The 16,829-nt window shown below is 41.2% G+C and overlaps 3 protein-coding genes across 4 annotated transcripts; all 3 read left to right on the top strand.

Annotated features, from left to right (window-relative positions):
• Window positions 1–4,782: 4,782 nt before the first annotated feature.
• On the top strand, window positions 4,783–6,155 carry LOC120105252 (trans-resveratrol di-O-methyltransferase-like). Its single transcript, XM_039117550.1, has 2 exons — window positions 4,783–5,582; window positions 5,778–6,155. Exons 1-2 carry the CDS (start codon window positions 4,809–4,811, stop codon window positions 6,078–6,080), a joined length of 1,077 nt encoding a protein of 358 aa, XP_038973478.1. The 5' UTR covers window positions 4,783–4,808; the 3' UTR covers window positions 6,081–6,155.
• A 3,640-nt stretch (window positions 6,156–9,795) lies between these two features.
• Window positions 9,796–11,204, top strand: LOC120105253 (trans-resveratrol di-O-methyltransferase-like). Its single transcript, XM_039117551.1, has 2 exons — window positions 9,796–10,586; window positions 10,782–11,204. The coding sequence occupies exons 1-2, from the start codon at window positions 9,816–9,818 to the stop codon at window positions 11,082–11,084; spliced, it is 1,074 nt and encodes a 357-aa protein (XP_038973479.1). The 5' UTR covers window positions 9,796–9,815; the 3' UTR covers window positions 11,085–11,204.
• A 1,523-nt stretch (window positions 11,205–12,727) lies between these two features.
• On the top strand, window positions 12,728–15,515 carry LOC120105251 (heat stress transcription factor A-3-like). 2 transcript variants are annotated; one of them, XM_039117547.1, is made up of 3 exons: window positions 12,728–13,390; window positions 13,573–13,728; window positions 15,093–15,515. In XM_039117547.1, exons 1-3 carry the CDS (start codon window positions 12,965–12,967, stop codon window positions 15,159–15,161), a joined length of 651 nt encoding a protein of 216 aa, XP_038973475.1. In that variant the 5' UTR covers window positions 12,728–12,964; the 3' UTR covers window positions 15,162–15,515. The 2 variants fall into 2 exon arrangements, with proteins under 2 accessions (XP_038973475.1, XP_038973477.1); XM_039117549.1 differs by having other exon boundaries at window positions 12,731–13,345.
• The last annotated feature ends 1,314 nt before the right edge of the window (window positions 15,516–16,829 follow it).

Below are 16,829 nucleotides of genomic sequence, written 5' to 3'. Positions count from 1 at the left end.
CTGACACATACTGTAGTGCATCTGGATAGGTACCGAACTCTCTCTGCAGTGCACTCCAGCGATCATTATACTCGTCTTCCGTGGAGGACAGCACTAGTACATTCCAACTCATAATAAATTTATCCCATTTCTCCTTCAATTCGAAAATTTTTTTGCACTTGGCCAAAACATTCCTACTAATATGCCATCTACATAATAAATGTCTAGCAGTAGGAAATACTCTATGAATTGCATTCATCAAAGCCAAGTCTCTATCTGTAACAATCAACTCAGGCAAAACATCATCAGCTATGACACTGCGCAATCTCTCTAATGCCCAAGTATAGCTTTCTTCCCCCTCAGAATTTAAGTATACAAAAGCAACTGAAAATGTCATGTCAGTAGATGTCACCCCCACAATCTCTAAGAGCGGAAGACGATACCTATTCGTCTTGTACGTGCAATCCATTATCAACACACGGGGAAATGCACGGAACAAATCAATGCTGCCAGGGTGTGCCCAAAATAAGTCATGCACAACATCCGTATTAGTACAATTCCTATGCCACTCAATATATTTAGCCTCTGATAATTTACCTAATAGATGTTGCATTTCAGACCTCCCGGCTTTCTCTGCAACCTTAAACCGTTGACGTACATTGTAGATAGTCTTGATAGTCGTAACATTGACGGCATCTCTTTCCTTCAATGTGGATAATATGTCCTTTGGACGAACCAAACTCTTCGACATATCCACTAACAATTCCGTCTCCTGCTCAGATAATCTCCCTGCATATGAGTGCCCCTCCAGATTCTCTGCAGCGGGATGATTGTGCACTCCACATACGACCAGTAATATCCAATCATCCGCAGTATCCAATTTCTTTCCTCTTAATGCAAAAGGGCATCCACACTTCTTTGTCCCACAGGCAGTCTTTATTCGCTTTTCTTTTTTGGTTCGGTACGTCCCACTCCTCTCACAACCTAACGTAATTCTGGGTTTCTTAGAAATAGTACCTGCATCAGATGATTTGATTACAACAACAAAACCATTTCGCCTCCCAGCTTCACGACACCAATTACACAAGTCCTCTCTACTCTTGAAGATCTATACATTAAACAATTTATGTAAGTACACAGTTGTAAAAATAGCTCGCTAAACTAATACAAAATTGCACAATACATTATAATACCTCGTAAGTTGTAAATTCGCTCGTGTAATCCAGTACAAATTCTGATCCTATTATACTCGATTCGGTTGTAGCATAGCCCTACATATAAAATAATTTATCACCAAGAATTAATGAATCAGAGGATCTGTTCGGCACAAAATTCAGCACGGCACGCGATTTGGCACCAGAAGCCTTCTGTTCGGCTGCACAGTGCCGAACAGAAGGCTTCTGTTCGGCTGCACAGAGCCGGACAGAACCCTTCTGTTCGGCACTGTGCAGCCGAACAGAAGGCTTCTGTTCGGCACCGTGCAGCCGAACAGAACCCTTCTGTTCGGTTGAGGGTTGCCGAACAGAAGGCTTCTGTTCGGCACTGTTCAGCCGAACAGAAGCCTTTTGTTCGGCGATCCAGTGCCGAACGGAGCACGAACCGTGAAAAAAAAAAAATTTCGAAACAAGGTGGAACACGTACCTTTGCGGCCGATTCTTCGTCCCAAATCACTAGTTGCTTGTCCATGCTTCGAATGGGGCTTAAATCTCCTTCAAAGATCGCCTAAACGATGTAAATGGATCGAGGGGTTTAAGGGGGGTTTGAGGGGGGTTTTTTTTTTTCTTTTCAAAACGAAACGGAGGAGGAAGAAGGGGGGGTGTATGAGAAAATCTCAAGGGCAATATGGTAATTACACTAAAGGTTAGTTTGGGTATTTTTTTTTTGGTTTTTGGGGGTGTCCTGAGCAATAGGGGGGGTGTATATAGAACTACCCGGGGTTGAATGGCTGCTGTGCCGTGATGTTGCCCAGTTGCAGTGGCTGCTTGGGCACTCACTTGAAGGGGAGATGGTGGGATGGGACTTTTATTAATTAGATGGAGTGAATTTTCCATAATGCCCCTACTTTCTTTTATAGAGAGGCCAATTTCTGGACAAATTCTTTAACCGTGAAGCGCCATGGGATGACCTTTTTCTATTCTCCTCTTGCTTCACATGATAAACAGTATTGCCAAGAAAGATTTCATAGCCCTTTTTTTTAAGTATTTTTTTTAATATTTTTATTTAAGAATTATATTGAACTGAAGAGGTTTTTTGTCTACCTTTATTAGATTTATGCATCTTTGTTGAAATAGTGTATTTGACATCAATCTATTTCCATAACATTTTTTTAAATATTTTATATTTATTAAAAAATTAGTATTTAAAAAAAAGAGGCTTTATTTACTGAATTCGTCCCCAGGTGTATTGGGCCGCCCCTATCTATGGACAGTACCATTATACCAACCAATGCCAGGGAAACAAGAAAGTGCATTGGAAATGAACAGCCGTGCCTATCTCATTGATGAGGCTCTTACGTCAAAGGACAAGTTGGGTGCATCTGTCATGCATGGGACCATTTTGATGACCCTATGCAGCTTAGGCCCTTGGACCATCCATTGAGATACATGAAAGCTTGCTCTCGGATGTGCTATGTGCATTGATCATGACTATACATTTGGCATGACCATTACCAAGCTGCATCAACGCCTTCGACGGTCCACTTAGCTTCAAAACCAACCCACTTCCTACACTAAAATCAAAAATAAAAGAAAATTAAAAAAATACATTTGATATAACTAAGTGAGAAGCCATGATTATCCCACTACAAGTGCTATTCCACCGAACCAAAATTAATTTAAAAAGTAATATCTACTTTTCTAGGGTAGCTTATGTTTGGTTGGATATTTTCTGTAAAAGTTATGTAAAATACTAATTATATTCTTAATAAAGAGATGAAATCTTATTTCATCTTATCTCATAGCTTAAGTTTGGTTGGAGCTACATGGGTTATTTGGTGTTGTGGGACCGCACCAAGACGGCGGAGGACGGGAGCACATAGCCCCCAATAATGGTTTTAAATTAAGGATGGGAACCAATATAGGGTATGGCTTAGATAATTTAAAAATCAAAATATGGCATAGCAATCAAAAATTATAGCATAATATGGGCACGATGGACCTCAGAGAGGTTGGTAGCTATGTCTACGAAGGAGAGAATAGAGAGAGGCGAGAGAGGAGCGGCAGACAATGGCAGAGGATGAGATTCATGTGGGTGATCTGTTGGAGTGGGATTGCACCACGGTGGTGGAGGATGGAAACTAATCTTCCTAAATAATAGACAAGTGTAATGGCTAGCCATTTTGAATGAGGCTCTGAGTCCGAGTTACTAAAAATTATGGATCAATTCGTAGAAAGTTTTAAGAATAAAATTGAGGCTAGCTAGGGCCATGATTGAGTCAAGTTGAGTTATTATTTTACTTTCACTCCATTTGAGGGCCCATTTGATAGACTAATTCTTTCATAAAAACCGAATCAAAATAAAGATAAAACAAATTTTTGTTCAATTTGCTAATAGTGAGGACAAGCCTCAATAGTTTTAAAATCTACAGAAGATGTATCTATCCCTTAAAGTCATGACCAATGGCATCAACTAGAGAAGCTGAGGGGGACATCCTTTTTTTTTTATTATTTTTTTTGCTACAACGGATGACTCATACTTCTAATATAAATACATCAAAAAAAGACGAAAAATAATAAGTGTTGGAACGCTTTAGACAACTCCTTCTCACTAACTCGGACATCTCCCTCTCACCAACCCAAAGTGGAATGGAGAAAGATTTTCTTGAAAGCTGGATTCACAGATTACAAGATTAGCCTATTGCGTACTCACTCTTATATTAAAAGAGAATAAATTATTAAATAAGATCACATGTAGAGTAAACTGGATGGTTGTTCTCAAGTTGCACCTCCACGGGGGCTATTTTTTTCTGAACTTTTTGATGGCTCTGAAGCACTAGTAGCATGTAATAATAAAGTTCTTATAGTTTACGCTACTTGAAAATCATGAGTCAATCTTTTATAGGAAACAAGTTTAGTCAAAATCTTATATGGATTCTTTTGATTTACCTACTATATTTAGCATATGCTTAATTCGACAACAACTGTGCATCGATAAGTCCTGGATACTTCTAGAGCACTGAAGGATCCAGAACATGCATTATAGATAGCTTTCTTAGATGGGGTCTTGAGTCCATGCAAATTATGGAAAAAATTTAACCATCAAATTTAGACAAGTGTAATGACTAGCCATTTTGGATGAGGCTCTGAGTTATTATAGATTATAGATCAATTTATAGAAAGCCTTAAGAATCAAACTGAGGCTAGTGCTATGACTGAATGAAGCTGAGTTATTATTTTGCTTTCCCTCTATTTCATAGCCCATTTGATAGATTGATTCTCCCACAAAAACTTCCCAAAGCAAAACAAAATTTTGTTTCATTTGCTGGCAGAAGGGACAAGCCTCAAGCTGTTTAAAAGAAAGGGACAAGCCTCAAGCTCAATAGTTTTAAAATCTATGGAAAATATATCGGTACATAATCGGTGACATCAACTAAAAAAACTGAGGCGGACATCTTTAATTTGTGGACCACACGGTTGCAGGTTACCCATCCTCTTATCCTAGGCGATGAGTGTAAGTTAAAACAAAGCAAGCACACGCATCGTCAATATACTATAAATTGAGTTCCCCGCTCAATAAACCGCAAGGCCGATGCACGACCAGCAAACCAACAGCGAGTCCCCTCCAGGCTCCAGAGAGCGTGAAGAAAGTGGCCAGACTGTTGAATTGCTAAAATGGCGTTCGAAGCCGCCGCCGACGAGCTTTTACAAGCCCAGGCCCACGTCTTCCACCACGCTCTCGCCAGCGTCGGCTCCATGGGCCTCCAGTGCGCGATCCAATTGGGCATCCCCGACGCCATCCACGCCCAGGGCCGGCCCCTCACCATCACCGAGCTCGCCTCCTTCCTCCCCGTCGCCCCCACCAAATCCCTTGCCCTCCGCCGTCTCATGCGCATGCTCGCCCACACGGGCTTTTTCTCCGTCCAAAAGGACCCCAACGGGTCGGACGAGCACGCTTACTCCCTCACCCCCAACTCCAAAATCCTCCTCAAGGACAGCCACACCAGCCTCGCCTCCTGGGTCCTTTTCTTCCTGAACTCCAGCCACTTGGCGCCGTTCCACTTCCTGGCCCCCTGGTTGCAGGCGGATCAGCCCGACATGATCCCCTTCGAGATGAGCTACGGCAAGCCGCTTTTCGAGATGACCGGCGACGACCCCGCGTTCAACCGCCTCTTCAACGAGGCGATGGCCAGCGACTCGCGCCTCGCCATGAAGTCAGTGGTCGCCCGCTGCAAAGACGCGTTCCAGGGAGTCTCGTCTCTCGTCGATGTCGGCGGGGGCGACGGGACGTCGGCGAGGGCGATCGCCGAGGCCTTCCCGAGCATAAAGCGCATCATCGTCTATGACCTCCCTCATGTGATTGCTACCGTGCCCAAAAGTCCGCGGGTCGAAGCTCTCGCTGGGAACATGTTCGAACACATTCCGCCAGCTCAAGCAGTGTTTCTCAAGGTAGTTTGCAAGATTTACCACCTAACATACTCCTACGATTTCTTTTAATTTTTTAGAAAGAGTTAATGCGATGGAATAGCACAGCGCTTTCTACGACTTTTTTTTATTTTTTTATTTGGTGAAATTTCTACGAGTTCCTTACAAATCGAGACTAGAACTATTTATTGGTGTATTTCTTGTTTCCATCAAATGCAGCTGATTTTGCATGACTGGACTGACGAGCAGTGCGTGAAGATACTGAAGCTGTGCAAGGAAGCAATTCCTGAGAGAGAAGATGGAGGAAAAGTGTTGATTTTGGATATAGTTATGAACGATAAAACCGAAAATAGTGCTACGATGACAGAGATGCAGCTTTTCTGGGATATTGAAATGCTTTGCAACACAGCAGGAAAGGAGCGACAGAAGCATGAGTGGAGGAAAATTTTCTTGGAAGCAAGTTTCACAAATTACAAGATCAGCTCGTTGGGTACTCGCTCCTTGATCGAGGTCTTCCCTTGAAGATTCCAGCCGCATTTTAGGACGCGCGCATCCTCTATTCCTATATCAAAAGAGCATAATTAATAAATAAAGAACATCATAGATTGGCCACAACCGTTCTCAAGTTACACCTCCATAGATGCTGTTTTCTTCCGAACTTTTTGATGCCTCTGAAGCATCAGTAATATATAAAAATAAAGTTCTTGCAAGAATTGTACTCGCATCATGCACAATTCTTATAAATAAAAAGAGAATAAATTAATAAATAAAGAAGATTATATGTGGAGTAAACTAGACGGTTGTTCTCAAGTTACACCTCTGTGGTGGCTATTTTTTTCTGAACTTTTTGATGGCTCTGAAACACCAGTAACATGTAATAATATAGTTCTTATAGTTTACGCTACTTGAAAATCTTGAGTCAATGGTTTATAGGAGATAAGTTAAGTCAAAATATTATATGGATTCTTTTGATTGACCTACTATATTTAGCGTATGCTTAATTCCACAACAATTGTACATCAATAGGTCCTGGATACTTTTATAGGGCCGAAGGATTCAAAACATGCATTATAGATAGCTTTCTTGGATGGGGTCTTGAGTTGAAGCAAATTATGGATCAATTTATGGGAAAAAATTAACCATCAAATTTAGACAAGTCATGTAATGGCTAGCCATTTTGGATGAGACTCTAAGTCCGAGCTACTGAAAATTATGGATCAATTCGTAGAAAGCCTTAAGAACAAAATTGAGGCCAGTGTCATGAGTAAATCAAGCTGAGTTATTATTTTACTTTCACTCAATTTGAGGGCCCATTTGATAGATTAATTCTTCCATAAAAGCCATATCAATAAATAAAGATAAAACAAAATTTTGTTTAATTTGCTAACATAGAGGACAAGCCTCAATAGTTTTAAAATCTATGGCAGATATATTTGTCCCTAAAAGACATAATCAGTGACATCAAATGGAGAAGCTGAGGTGGACATCTTTTGTTTTTGTTTTTTGTTTTTTTTGCTACAACGGATGACTCATACACTTTTAGTGTGAAAATCCAAAAAAGTCAAAAAATAATAAGTCTCGGAGCGCTCTAGACAGCTCCCTCTTACCAACCTAGAGAGCTTCCTCAGAGTAGTCGGCCACATACAAGGCCACCCAATCCGTAGCTCTATTAGCCTCCTTATAGACGTGCTTGGCCTGGAAGGCAGTGTGTCACTTACCATGGCTCGAATATCCTAAAGCAATGGGTGGCAGCTCCCCATGCCGCCGATATACTTTTGGATCCAACCTGTCACCGTAGCTGAGTCACCCTCGAACAGGACTGTGCTGGTCCGCAGAACACGTTGGGCATGACAAAGACTAGCCCATGCTGCCCTCAGCTTCACCCCAGAAATAGAAATGTCAAATATCTGACACCCGCCTCTGATCACGAAGCAATCACCACTCCTCCTACCACCATCCAATATGCATCCGTCGAAGTTGACCTTGAAGTAGACATCTTTTGTTTATAGACCACACGGTTAGCCCTCCTAGTATCCTAGCGATAAGTGTAAGCCAAGTATTTATCTACACTAAAACAAAGTACTTTGAAACAGTTTGGAATGATTTGGAAACTTAAAATGATCGGTTTGAAATTTTTAAAAGTTAAGGAGTGCCCCTCAGAAATGCCCAATGTTGAGGGTGTCACTTTATTTTTTTTAATTTTTTTTTGTGAAATTTCTATGACTCCTTTACAAATTGAAACAAGAACTATTTATGACACAACATCCTCTACTCTTATATCAAAAGAGAAAAAATTAATAGATTAAGATGATCATATATAGAGTAAATTGGACGGTTGTTCTCAAGTTACACCTCCAGGGGGGCTATTTTCTTTTGAACTTTTTGATGGCTCCGAAGCACCAATAACATGTAATAATAAAGTTCTTATGGTTTTAGCTACTTGAAAATCTTGGGTTAATCTTTTATAGAAAAAAAATTAAGTCAAAATCTTATATGGATTCATTTGATTTACCTACTATATTTAGCATATGCTCAGTTCCACAACAACTATGCATCAATAGGTTCTGGATACTTTTACAAGGCTGAAGGATTTAGATCATGTATTATAGGTAGCTTTCTTGGATGGGCTCTTGAGTTGATGTAAATTATCGATCAATTTATTGAAAAAATTTAACCATCAAATTTAGACAAGTGTAATGGCTAGCCATTTTGAATGAGGCTCTGAGTCCGAGTTACTAAAAATTATGGATCAATTCATAGAAAGCTTTAAGAATAAAATTGAGGCTAGTGTCATGATTGAGTCAAGTTGAGTTATTATTTTACTTTCACTCCATTTGAGGGCCCATTTGATAGACTAATTCTTTCATAAAAACCAAATCAAAACAAAGATAAAACAACTTTTTGTTCAATTTGCTAATAGAGAGGACAAGCCTCAATAGTTTTAAAATCTATGAAAGATATATATGTGCCTAAAAGTCATATCCAGTGAATCAACTGGAGAAGCTGAGGTGGACATCCTCTGTTTTTATTTATGATTCTTTTTGCTACAACAGATGACTCATACACTTTTAGTGTGAATACATCCAAAAAAGTCGAAAAATAAAAATTCTCGGAGCACTCTAGACAGCTCCCTCTTACCAACCCAGAGTGGAATGGAGGAAAATTTTCTTGAAAGCAGGTTTCGCAGATTACAAGATCAGCCTATTGCATACTCACTCCTTGATTGAGGTTGAAGATTCTAGCTACATTTTATGACACAACATTCTCTACTCTTATATCAAAGGAGAATAAATTAATAAATAAAGAAGATCATATGTAGAGTAAACTGGACGGCTGTTCTCAAGTTACACCTCCATAGGGGCTGTTTTCTTCTAAATTTTTTGATGGCTCTGAAGCACCAGTAACATATAATAATAAAGTTCTTATGGTCCATGCTACTTGAAAATCTTGAGTCAATCTTTTATAGGAAATAAGCTAAGTCAAAATCTTATATGGATTCTTTTGATTTACGTACTATATTTAGCATATGTTTAATTCTATAACAACCATGCATCAATAGGTCCTGGGTACTTTTACTGAGCTAAAGAATCCAGAACATGCATTATAGATAGCTTTCTTGGATGGGGTCTTGAGTTGATGCAAATTATGGATCAATTTATAGAAAAACTTAACGATCAAATTTAGACAAGTGTAATGACTAGACATTTTTGACGAGGCTCTGAGTTATTACAGATTATAGGAAGCCTTGAGAATTAAACTGAGGATAGTGCCATGACTGAATCAAGCTAAGTTATTATTTTGCTTTCACTCTATTTCAGAGCCCATTTGATAGATTGATTCTTCCACAAAAGCATTCCAAAAGAAAGCAAAGTTTTGTTTCATTTGCCAGCAGAGGGACAAGCATCAAGCTCAGTAGCTACAAAAAGGGGATAAGCCTCAAGCTCAATGGTTCTAAAAAGGGGATAAGCCTCAAGCTCAATAGTTTTAAAATCTATGGAAAATATATCCGTATATAATCGGTGACATCAACGAAAAAGACTGAGGCGGACATCTTTAATTTATGGACCACAGGGTTACGGGTTACCCATCCTCATATCCTAGGCGATGAGTGTAAGCCACATATTTTTGTCTGCGGTAAAACAAAGCAAGCACAGACATCGTCAATATAGTATGCATCGTCAATAAATCGCAAGGCCCATGCACCACCAGCAAACCAACAACGAGTCCCCTACAGAGAGAGTGAAGAGAGTGGCTAAAATGGCGCTCGAAGCCACCGCCGACGAGCTTTTGCATGCCCAGGCCCACGTCTTCCACCACGCTCTCGCCCACGTCGGCTCTATGGGCCTCAAGTGCGCTATCCAATTGGGAATCCCCGACGCCATCCACGCCCAGGGCCGGCCCCTCACCATCACCGAGCTCGCCTCCTTCCTCCCCGTCGCCCCCACCAAATCCCCTGCCCTCCGCCGTCTCATGCGCATGCTCGCCCACACGGGCTTTTTCTCCGTCGAAAAGGATCCCAACGGGTCGGACGAGCACGCTTACTCCCTCACCCCCAACTCCAAAATCCTCCTCAAGGACAGCCCCACCAGCCTCGCCTCCTGTGTCCTTTTCTGCCTGGACTCCACCGTCTTGGCGCCGTTCCACTTCCTGGCCCCCTGGTTGCAGGCGGATCAGCCCCACATCCCCTTCGAGATGAGCTACGGCAAGCCGGTTTTCGAGATGACCGGCGACGACCCCGCGTTCAACCGCCTCTTCAACGAGGCGATGGCCAGCGACTCGTGCCTCGCCATGAAGTCGGTGGTCGCCCGCTGCAAAGACGCGTTCCAGGGAGTCTCGTCTCTCGTCGATGTCGGCGGGGGCGACGGGACGTCGGCGAGGGCGATCGCCGAGGCCTTCCCGAGCATAAAGCGCATCATCGTCTATGACCTCCCTCATGTGATTGCCACTGTGCCCAAAAGTCCCCGGGTCGAAGCTATCGCTGGGAACATGTTCGAACACATTCCACCAGCTCAAGCAGCGTTTCTCAAGGTCGCCTGCAAGATTTACTGCCTACAATATTCCTACGATTTCTTTTAATTTTTAAGAAAGAGTTAATGCGATGGAATAGCACAGCGCTTTCTACGACTTTTTTTTATTTTTTTATTTGGTGAAATTTCTACGAGTTCCTTACAAATCGAGACTAGAACTATTTATTGGTGTATTTCTTGTTTCCATCAAATGCAGCTGATTTTGCATGACTGGACTGACGAGCAGTGCGTGAAGATACTGAAGCTGTGCGAGGAAGCAATTCCTGAGAGAGAAGATGGAGGAAAAGTGTTGATTTTGGATATAGTTATGAACGATAAAAGCGAAAATAGTGCTACGATGACAGAGATGCAGCTTTTCTGGGATATTGAAATGCTTTGCAACACAGCAGGAAAGGAGCGACAGAAGCATGAGTGGAGGAAAATTTTCTTGGAAGCAGGTTTCACAAATTACAAGATCAGCTCGTTGGGTACTCGCTCCTTGATCGAGGTCTTCCCTTGAAGATTCCAGCCGCATTTTAGGACGCGCGCATCCTCTATTCCTATATCAAAAGAGCATAATTAATAAATAAAGAACATCATATGTATAGTAAATTGGACAACTGTTCTCAAGTTACACCTCCATAGATGCTGTTTTCACTACAACAAAATAGGGTTTTGCCGACTCTTTTTCGCCGACGCTAACAAAAGCGTCGGCAAATTTTGAAACAACGCTGGCATACTACGACGCTTTTGTATAGTGTTGGGTGAAATTAAAATAAGACGACGCTTCAAAGCGTCGTCTGAGGAAAAAGGCCACCAAACCCATGGATCTCCTGCCTTTTTCCCGATCCCCTGCCTTTTCCCTCTCTCTCTCTCTCTCGTGCGGAGGAAAAAACCCTAACCCTTTCATCCCCAGCCGCCATCATTCCCCCCCTCCTTCCTCCCCGATCATCTCCCCCCAAACCCCCCACCGAGCTTCGGATCCCCCTCCCCCTTCGAGCTTCGAGGACGACCCCGCGCCGTCGAGAAAGGTGTTCTACCCCTCCGAGCTGAGGATACGGCGGTGGTGGCGGGCGGGATGTGGTTCGATGACAACATACCCTTGAAGGAGGTGTTTGATAATCTGAGATGCACGTGGGAGGGGATGTGTTCTTTCCCTCACCACTTCAACTGATATAGATTTGTGAGACAACCCTCTTGTATGTGCTTTTTGTTTTTTAATCTAGCTGTTGATTTATTTATTTATTTTTTGAATTTGTTTGTGGTTGCAGGAGAGCAAGTTTCTGAAATTTTTAGGATTCATGTGGAATCCGCTGTCGTGGGTGATGGAGGCGGCGGCCATCATGGCCATCGCCCTCGCGAACGGAGGGGTGAATCCTGGAAACACCATAATCTGATTGTTTTCTTCTTCTTTTTTATTTTTTTTTTCTGTGACGAACCCATATGGGTTCTTGATTCCGTTCAACAGGGGAAGCCCCTAGACTGGCAGGATTTCGTGGGGATTATTACCCTGCTTCTGATCAACTCGACGATCAGCTTCATCGAGGAGAACAACGCTGGATTTGCTTAGATTTATTGTAGATTTTATTGCAAGTTATTTGAAATCTTTTCTGTCCGGATGTTGGATGTTAAGTTGCTCTGATCATCAGAGGGACACTTTAAGATTTAAATGAATGAATATTTTGTGCCCACACTCCCCTTTAATTTCCTCTTATTTTGAATATAGAGCCCACATTTTTTTTTTGCTCATAGCAAAGGAGTCTTGCACATAATTAATTTTTGTTATGTGATTTCCAAGTTAATAAATCAAGAGGTTTGATATCAAAGCTTCAAACATACAACTTGAAAAAAATAACGTATTAGTCATTCTTATTCCTAATTTTTTTAGAAAAAATTATATGGCTTGTATAGGCTTCCAACTGGACTGCTTTTAAAAACTACAACTAATACCTGCAATATGTTCTTTTTTTGATTTTGATCGTTAGTATCTAGTTTGATGTTTTTCCCAGATTAGGTACTTATGCCATTTATTAGTTCACTATAGAAAATGTGGGAAAAGCCGACCCTTTTTTGGCGATGCTATTCACTAGCGTCGGAAAAAAAAACCCCAAGCCCCACATATCCTCACGCTTCAAAGAAGCGTCGGTAGCTTCCTCCCCAAATACAGCTTTCCCGATCATCATCTAATCCCCGCCTTCTCTGAGGCGGTTACTCGTCCCACCTTCTTCCTTATAAAGTTTATTTCCTCCCCTCCCCAGGCCCCAACCTTCCTCCTGGGCCGACCAAATCTCGCTCTCTCTCCTTCTGTTGAATCTCCAAACCTTCTTGGGAGGATCGGGTTTTCCCCTTTCTTCTTCCTCTTCCTCCTCCTCCTCCTCCTCCTCGTCGTCGTCTCCCTTCATGGAATTTGGAGCACCCTCTGCTTCCAAACCCCGCGCTTCTTCGCCTCTGGAGCCCAAGATCGAGCCATTCGGGGAAATCTTGGACTTATCCCCCCAGCCTCCGCCACCGGTTGCGGAAAAGCTTTTATCCTCCTCGTCGTCATCGTCCGGGGTTGCTGCGCCTCGGCCCCTGGAGGCTCTCCAGAGCGCGCCGATCCCGCCCTTCCTCTCCAAGACCTATGAGCTTGTGGACGATCCCTCCCTGGATCCGCTCATCTCGTGGGGTTCCACTGGGAGGAGCTTCGTGGTGTGGGATCCCGTCGAGTTTGCGAGGGCCGTTCTGCCCCGGAACTTCAAGCACAACAACTTCTCCAGTTTTGTCCGCCAGCTCAATACTTATGTGGGTATTGCGCAAAAACTTTGCCGGAGACGGCTCTTGTTGTTTGTATGTAATTTTTTCTTTCTTTATTTTATTTATTTTTTATCTTGTTCTTTCAGTCTATATTCTTATATTCGTCCTTTGTTGTTAACGAGCATTGGATTTTAATCAAATGATTGCCCCGATAGATTGATTACTGCTGACGCTTCTTTCTTAAAAAACTACTGCAATATTTATTGGTTACTCAGATTGATCTCTGTCAAGCTCGTGGAAGAATTGAACAACATGATTCTGCTGAAAATATCTTCCATGCTGTGCTTGAAAGTGCGGGCAATCTGTTTGATGGAGAGAACAATTATGAAGCCCTTGTTGAAGAACTTGGCAATAATGTGGAGTTCAGCAAGGTAAGCATTCTGTCCGCTAAATTACTGTGAACAGAAGGAGAATAAACCAATTGGATGATTTGTTTTTTTATTATTATTCTTGATGGATTCAGCAAGAAAATGTTAGCTATTTTCTGGTTTAACTATGCATGGATGATATCACGTCATAATTTCAAGTAACCGATAATGATGAAAATCATGGGGCAAGTGAGCTTTCCATGGAAATATAATGTGTTAGTTAGAAAATGGCCAGCATGGTTATTCAGTTAATTAGAAGATGCAAGCAGGTTTTCCTTTAGATGAGCTTGTTTTAGCAAATTGTTTACTGCACTTCTCAGTTATATAAAACCATTTTAGGAAGAGTCAGCATTGCTTGAGGAAAAGTGTTACTACATGCTTCTTTAGACCATAACTATCAAATTTCAGCTTGTTACTGATGATGTCTGTGCATGTATGTAGGTGCATATGTGCACACATGGCGCTCATTGAACATGGTCTCTCATTTACAAGCATGTTGGTTCAGGAAATCACGTGTCCTAGCATCTCTTTTCTTCCTCATGTTTGTGTTTGTGTTTAGGCTATGTTTGAACTGATTGCATATTAATCATACAATTAGGATATGAAAATATTTTACAGGTTGCAACAGTGCATCAATTAAAAATCGAGAACATTAAATAATCCTTTGCATGCCTTGCTGTTTTAGGTGCCTTGAAACTTAGCATGGAGTAAAAAATAGCAGCTCTGAAACTTTCATATATAATTTGCTTACAAGGACAAAATAAAATCTCATGGATATAGTATTCAGACTATGCTCATATATCTGCCAAAGATATGTGTGCATTTGTGGTTCTGGGTTCAACCTACTTAAGCTGCAAAAGGGAGATTTGTTTTCATAGGCTGGTCTTGTCTGTTGGAATCTATGTTGTTCAAACTCTTGTTCTTCTATGCTTAGGTACTGCTTCAGTAGTATGATGACCAGAACAGAGAACTTAAAACTAAAATAGGAAAGAACAATTAGGGTTTATTATTTTCGAGCTCTGTTCACCTGAGTTGTGCATTAGTGAGTTGAATTTAATTAGCTGTTTCAACAGTGTCAAACAGGTGGAGCATTGACAGCTGTAGTTTTCAGATGACTTTTGAGCCAACGCATTCTCATTTTATCCAACTTGAATGTAACACAAACATGCAAATTTGTAGGACACATCATAGTTGGTTCCAAATTTGAAAGTTTATAGAACTACCTATTATGAGAATGTTGCTTCCTACATTCCGACCTACTTTCACATCATTATCCTGTTTCCAAAAACGTGAAGCGGGAAAAGATCTTTGCATCATTTGTTTTCGTTAGCCTCTTGGACTCAAACCAAAGAAATATAATTTTGCAGGAGTACATGGAGATGTTGCGCCGTAACATCCGTCAGAGGCTAGAAACAGAGTCCAGACCAGAGTCTTGACTTGCATTCCACCTGCTCGGTGTATCACTGCTTTGCATGGACTTGGTGTATGAAGCCTGGCAAGCAAGAACTCGCAGTTCCGTGTTGCCAGCTTCCTATTGATGGCTACAGTTTTTTTTTTTTTTTTTTTTGGCTAAGAATGATGGCTACAGATTCCCATTGATGGCTACAGTTTTTCATGCAACATCCTTTATGTTCTGTCATGGGTTTCATTTTTTTTCTGACAATTGTATGGAGATCGTTGCTGGTGATGTGCATGATATAAAGTTTTGTACCATTTCAAAACTGTAACAAATAATTATTCTCGTTTGAGATGGTTCCATAAAAGTTTGAGGGTTATTAAATGTTTACTTATTTTTTTCTGTGTACCTTTCCCTCTTTCTTGAAGTGATGGAATAGATGCCAATATAATGTGCACCAAGTGGTCACCTTTGACCTTCTTTATGCTGGCTGCTTGGTGTTATGTACCTGACTAGTTTTCTTGTCTTAGGATGTATTTTGGCAGCTGGCCATTACCGGCCAGAAGGTTTGTTTACCTAGTTCACATTTCTTTTTATGAATTTTTTTTTAAAAAAAATCTCTATTGCCAACGCTTAACAGCGTTGGCAATAACACTATCCCGACACAGGCGCATTAGAAGATTTTAAGCCTTTGCCGACGCTTTAAAGCGTCGGTAAAGGTTATCGAATATAAAGCCTTTGCCGACGCTTTAAAGCGTCGGTAAAGGTAAGGTAATGCCGACGCATAAAAGCGTCGGTAATCCCGACACTAACACTATCCCGGCACATGCACACTGACGCATAAAAGCGTCAGTAATCCTTTGCCGACGCTTAAAATCGTCGGATATAAAGCTTTTGCCGACGCTTTAAAGCGTCGGTAAAGGTAAGGTAATGCCGACGCAGGCGAAAAGCGTCGGAACGAAAATGGTCCACGCCCACCTGCCCGACAGTTTCGTGACGCTTTTGGACGCGTTGGATTAGAAAATACTGACGCTTATAAGCGTCGGTAAAAGCTCTAGAAAGCGCCGGAAAATACTATTTCTTTTGTAGTGGTTTCTCTTTGTGTATTTGTTCAATTCTAACTTTCAAATTCAGAAATTTTCTTTGATATCTATTGGGCCTTTTCTTACCATTCTATTTAGTTGCTAATGTACTTTGGTAACTCCTGATGTATGGTTTAATATGTTTATTTCAGCCTTCCAATGATACTGCCCTCTTGTTTATAAAAATTCATTCAATTGTGCTGGAATATGTATATCAAGTTCTTGTGACAGTGGTTTAGGATGATTTAAATTCTGGATTGCAGTTTTCTTATGTTCCTTTCTATGCATGATTATTTAAATAGCTTGGTTTTTTATTATAACGATATTGCAGTAAAAGCAAGAAGCGTGCAACATCTCTTAGGACTTGCAATATCTGTGGAACTGAGAGATGCCTCTTAATAATGTAAAGGCTTATGACAGGCAACCCTTTAGCAACAAATATTCAGAGAGTAGTTTAGTCCGTTCAGCATCAAATTGTGTAGATAATTGTGTAGCCAATTCTTTTACCATTTTTTACCTTTTCCTCTTGTTATGTACTTACTTTAGAAGAACATTACTTGACAAAATCCTGACTAAATGCCTAATGCAATCTTAGAGATGATCAATGCTACAAAATATGTTCTTCA

This window comes from Phoenix dactylifera, unplaced genomic scaffold (assembly GCF_009389715.1).
Source record: "Phoenix dactylifera cultivar Barhee BC4 unplaced genomic scaffold, palm_55x_up_171113_PBpolish2nd_filt_p 000241F, whole genome shotgun sequence".
In the NCBI taxonomy this organism is placed as follows: domain Eukaryota; kingdom Viridiplantae; phylum Streptophyta; class Magnoliopsida; order Arecales; family Arecaceae; genus Phoenix; species Phoenix dactylifera.
This window is presented reverse-complemented; position numbering and strand designations above follow the sequence as displayed.

Excerpts from the sequence above, each read along its gene's own strand:
- LOC120105252 (XM_039117550.1), top strand. The coding sequence starts at position 4,809 with ATGGCGTTCGAAGCCGCCGCCGACGAGCTTTTACAAGCCCAGGCCCAC. Across the intron at positions 5,583-5,777 it reads CTCAAGCAGTGTTTCTCAAG|CTGATTTTGCATGACTGGAC; the intron begins GTAGTTTGCAAG and ends CATCAAATGCAG.
- LOC120105253 (XM_039117551.1), top strand. The coding sequence starts at position 9,816 with ATGGCGCTCGAAGCCACCGCCGACGAGCTTTTGCATGCCCAGGCCCAC. Across the intron at positions 10,587-10,781 it reads CTCAAGCAGCGTTTCTCAAG|CTGATTTTGCATGACTGGAC; the intron begins GTCGCCTGCAAG and ends CATCAAATGCAG.
- LOC120105251 (XM_039117547.1), top strand. The coding sequence starts at position 12,965 with ATGGAATTTGGAGCACCCTCTGCTTCCAAACCCCGCGCTTCTTCGCCT. Across the intron at positions 13,391-13,572 it reads GGAGACGGCTCTTGTTGTTT|ATTGATCTCTGTCAAGCTCG; the intron begins GTATGTAATTTT and ends TTGGTTACTCAG. Across the intron at positions 13,729-15,092 it reads ATAATGTGGAGTTCAGCAAG|GAGTACATGGAGATGTTGCG; the intron begins GTAAGCATTCTG and ends ATAATTTTGCAG.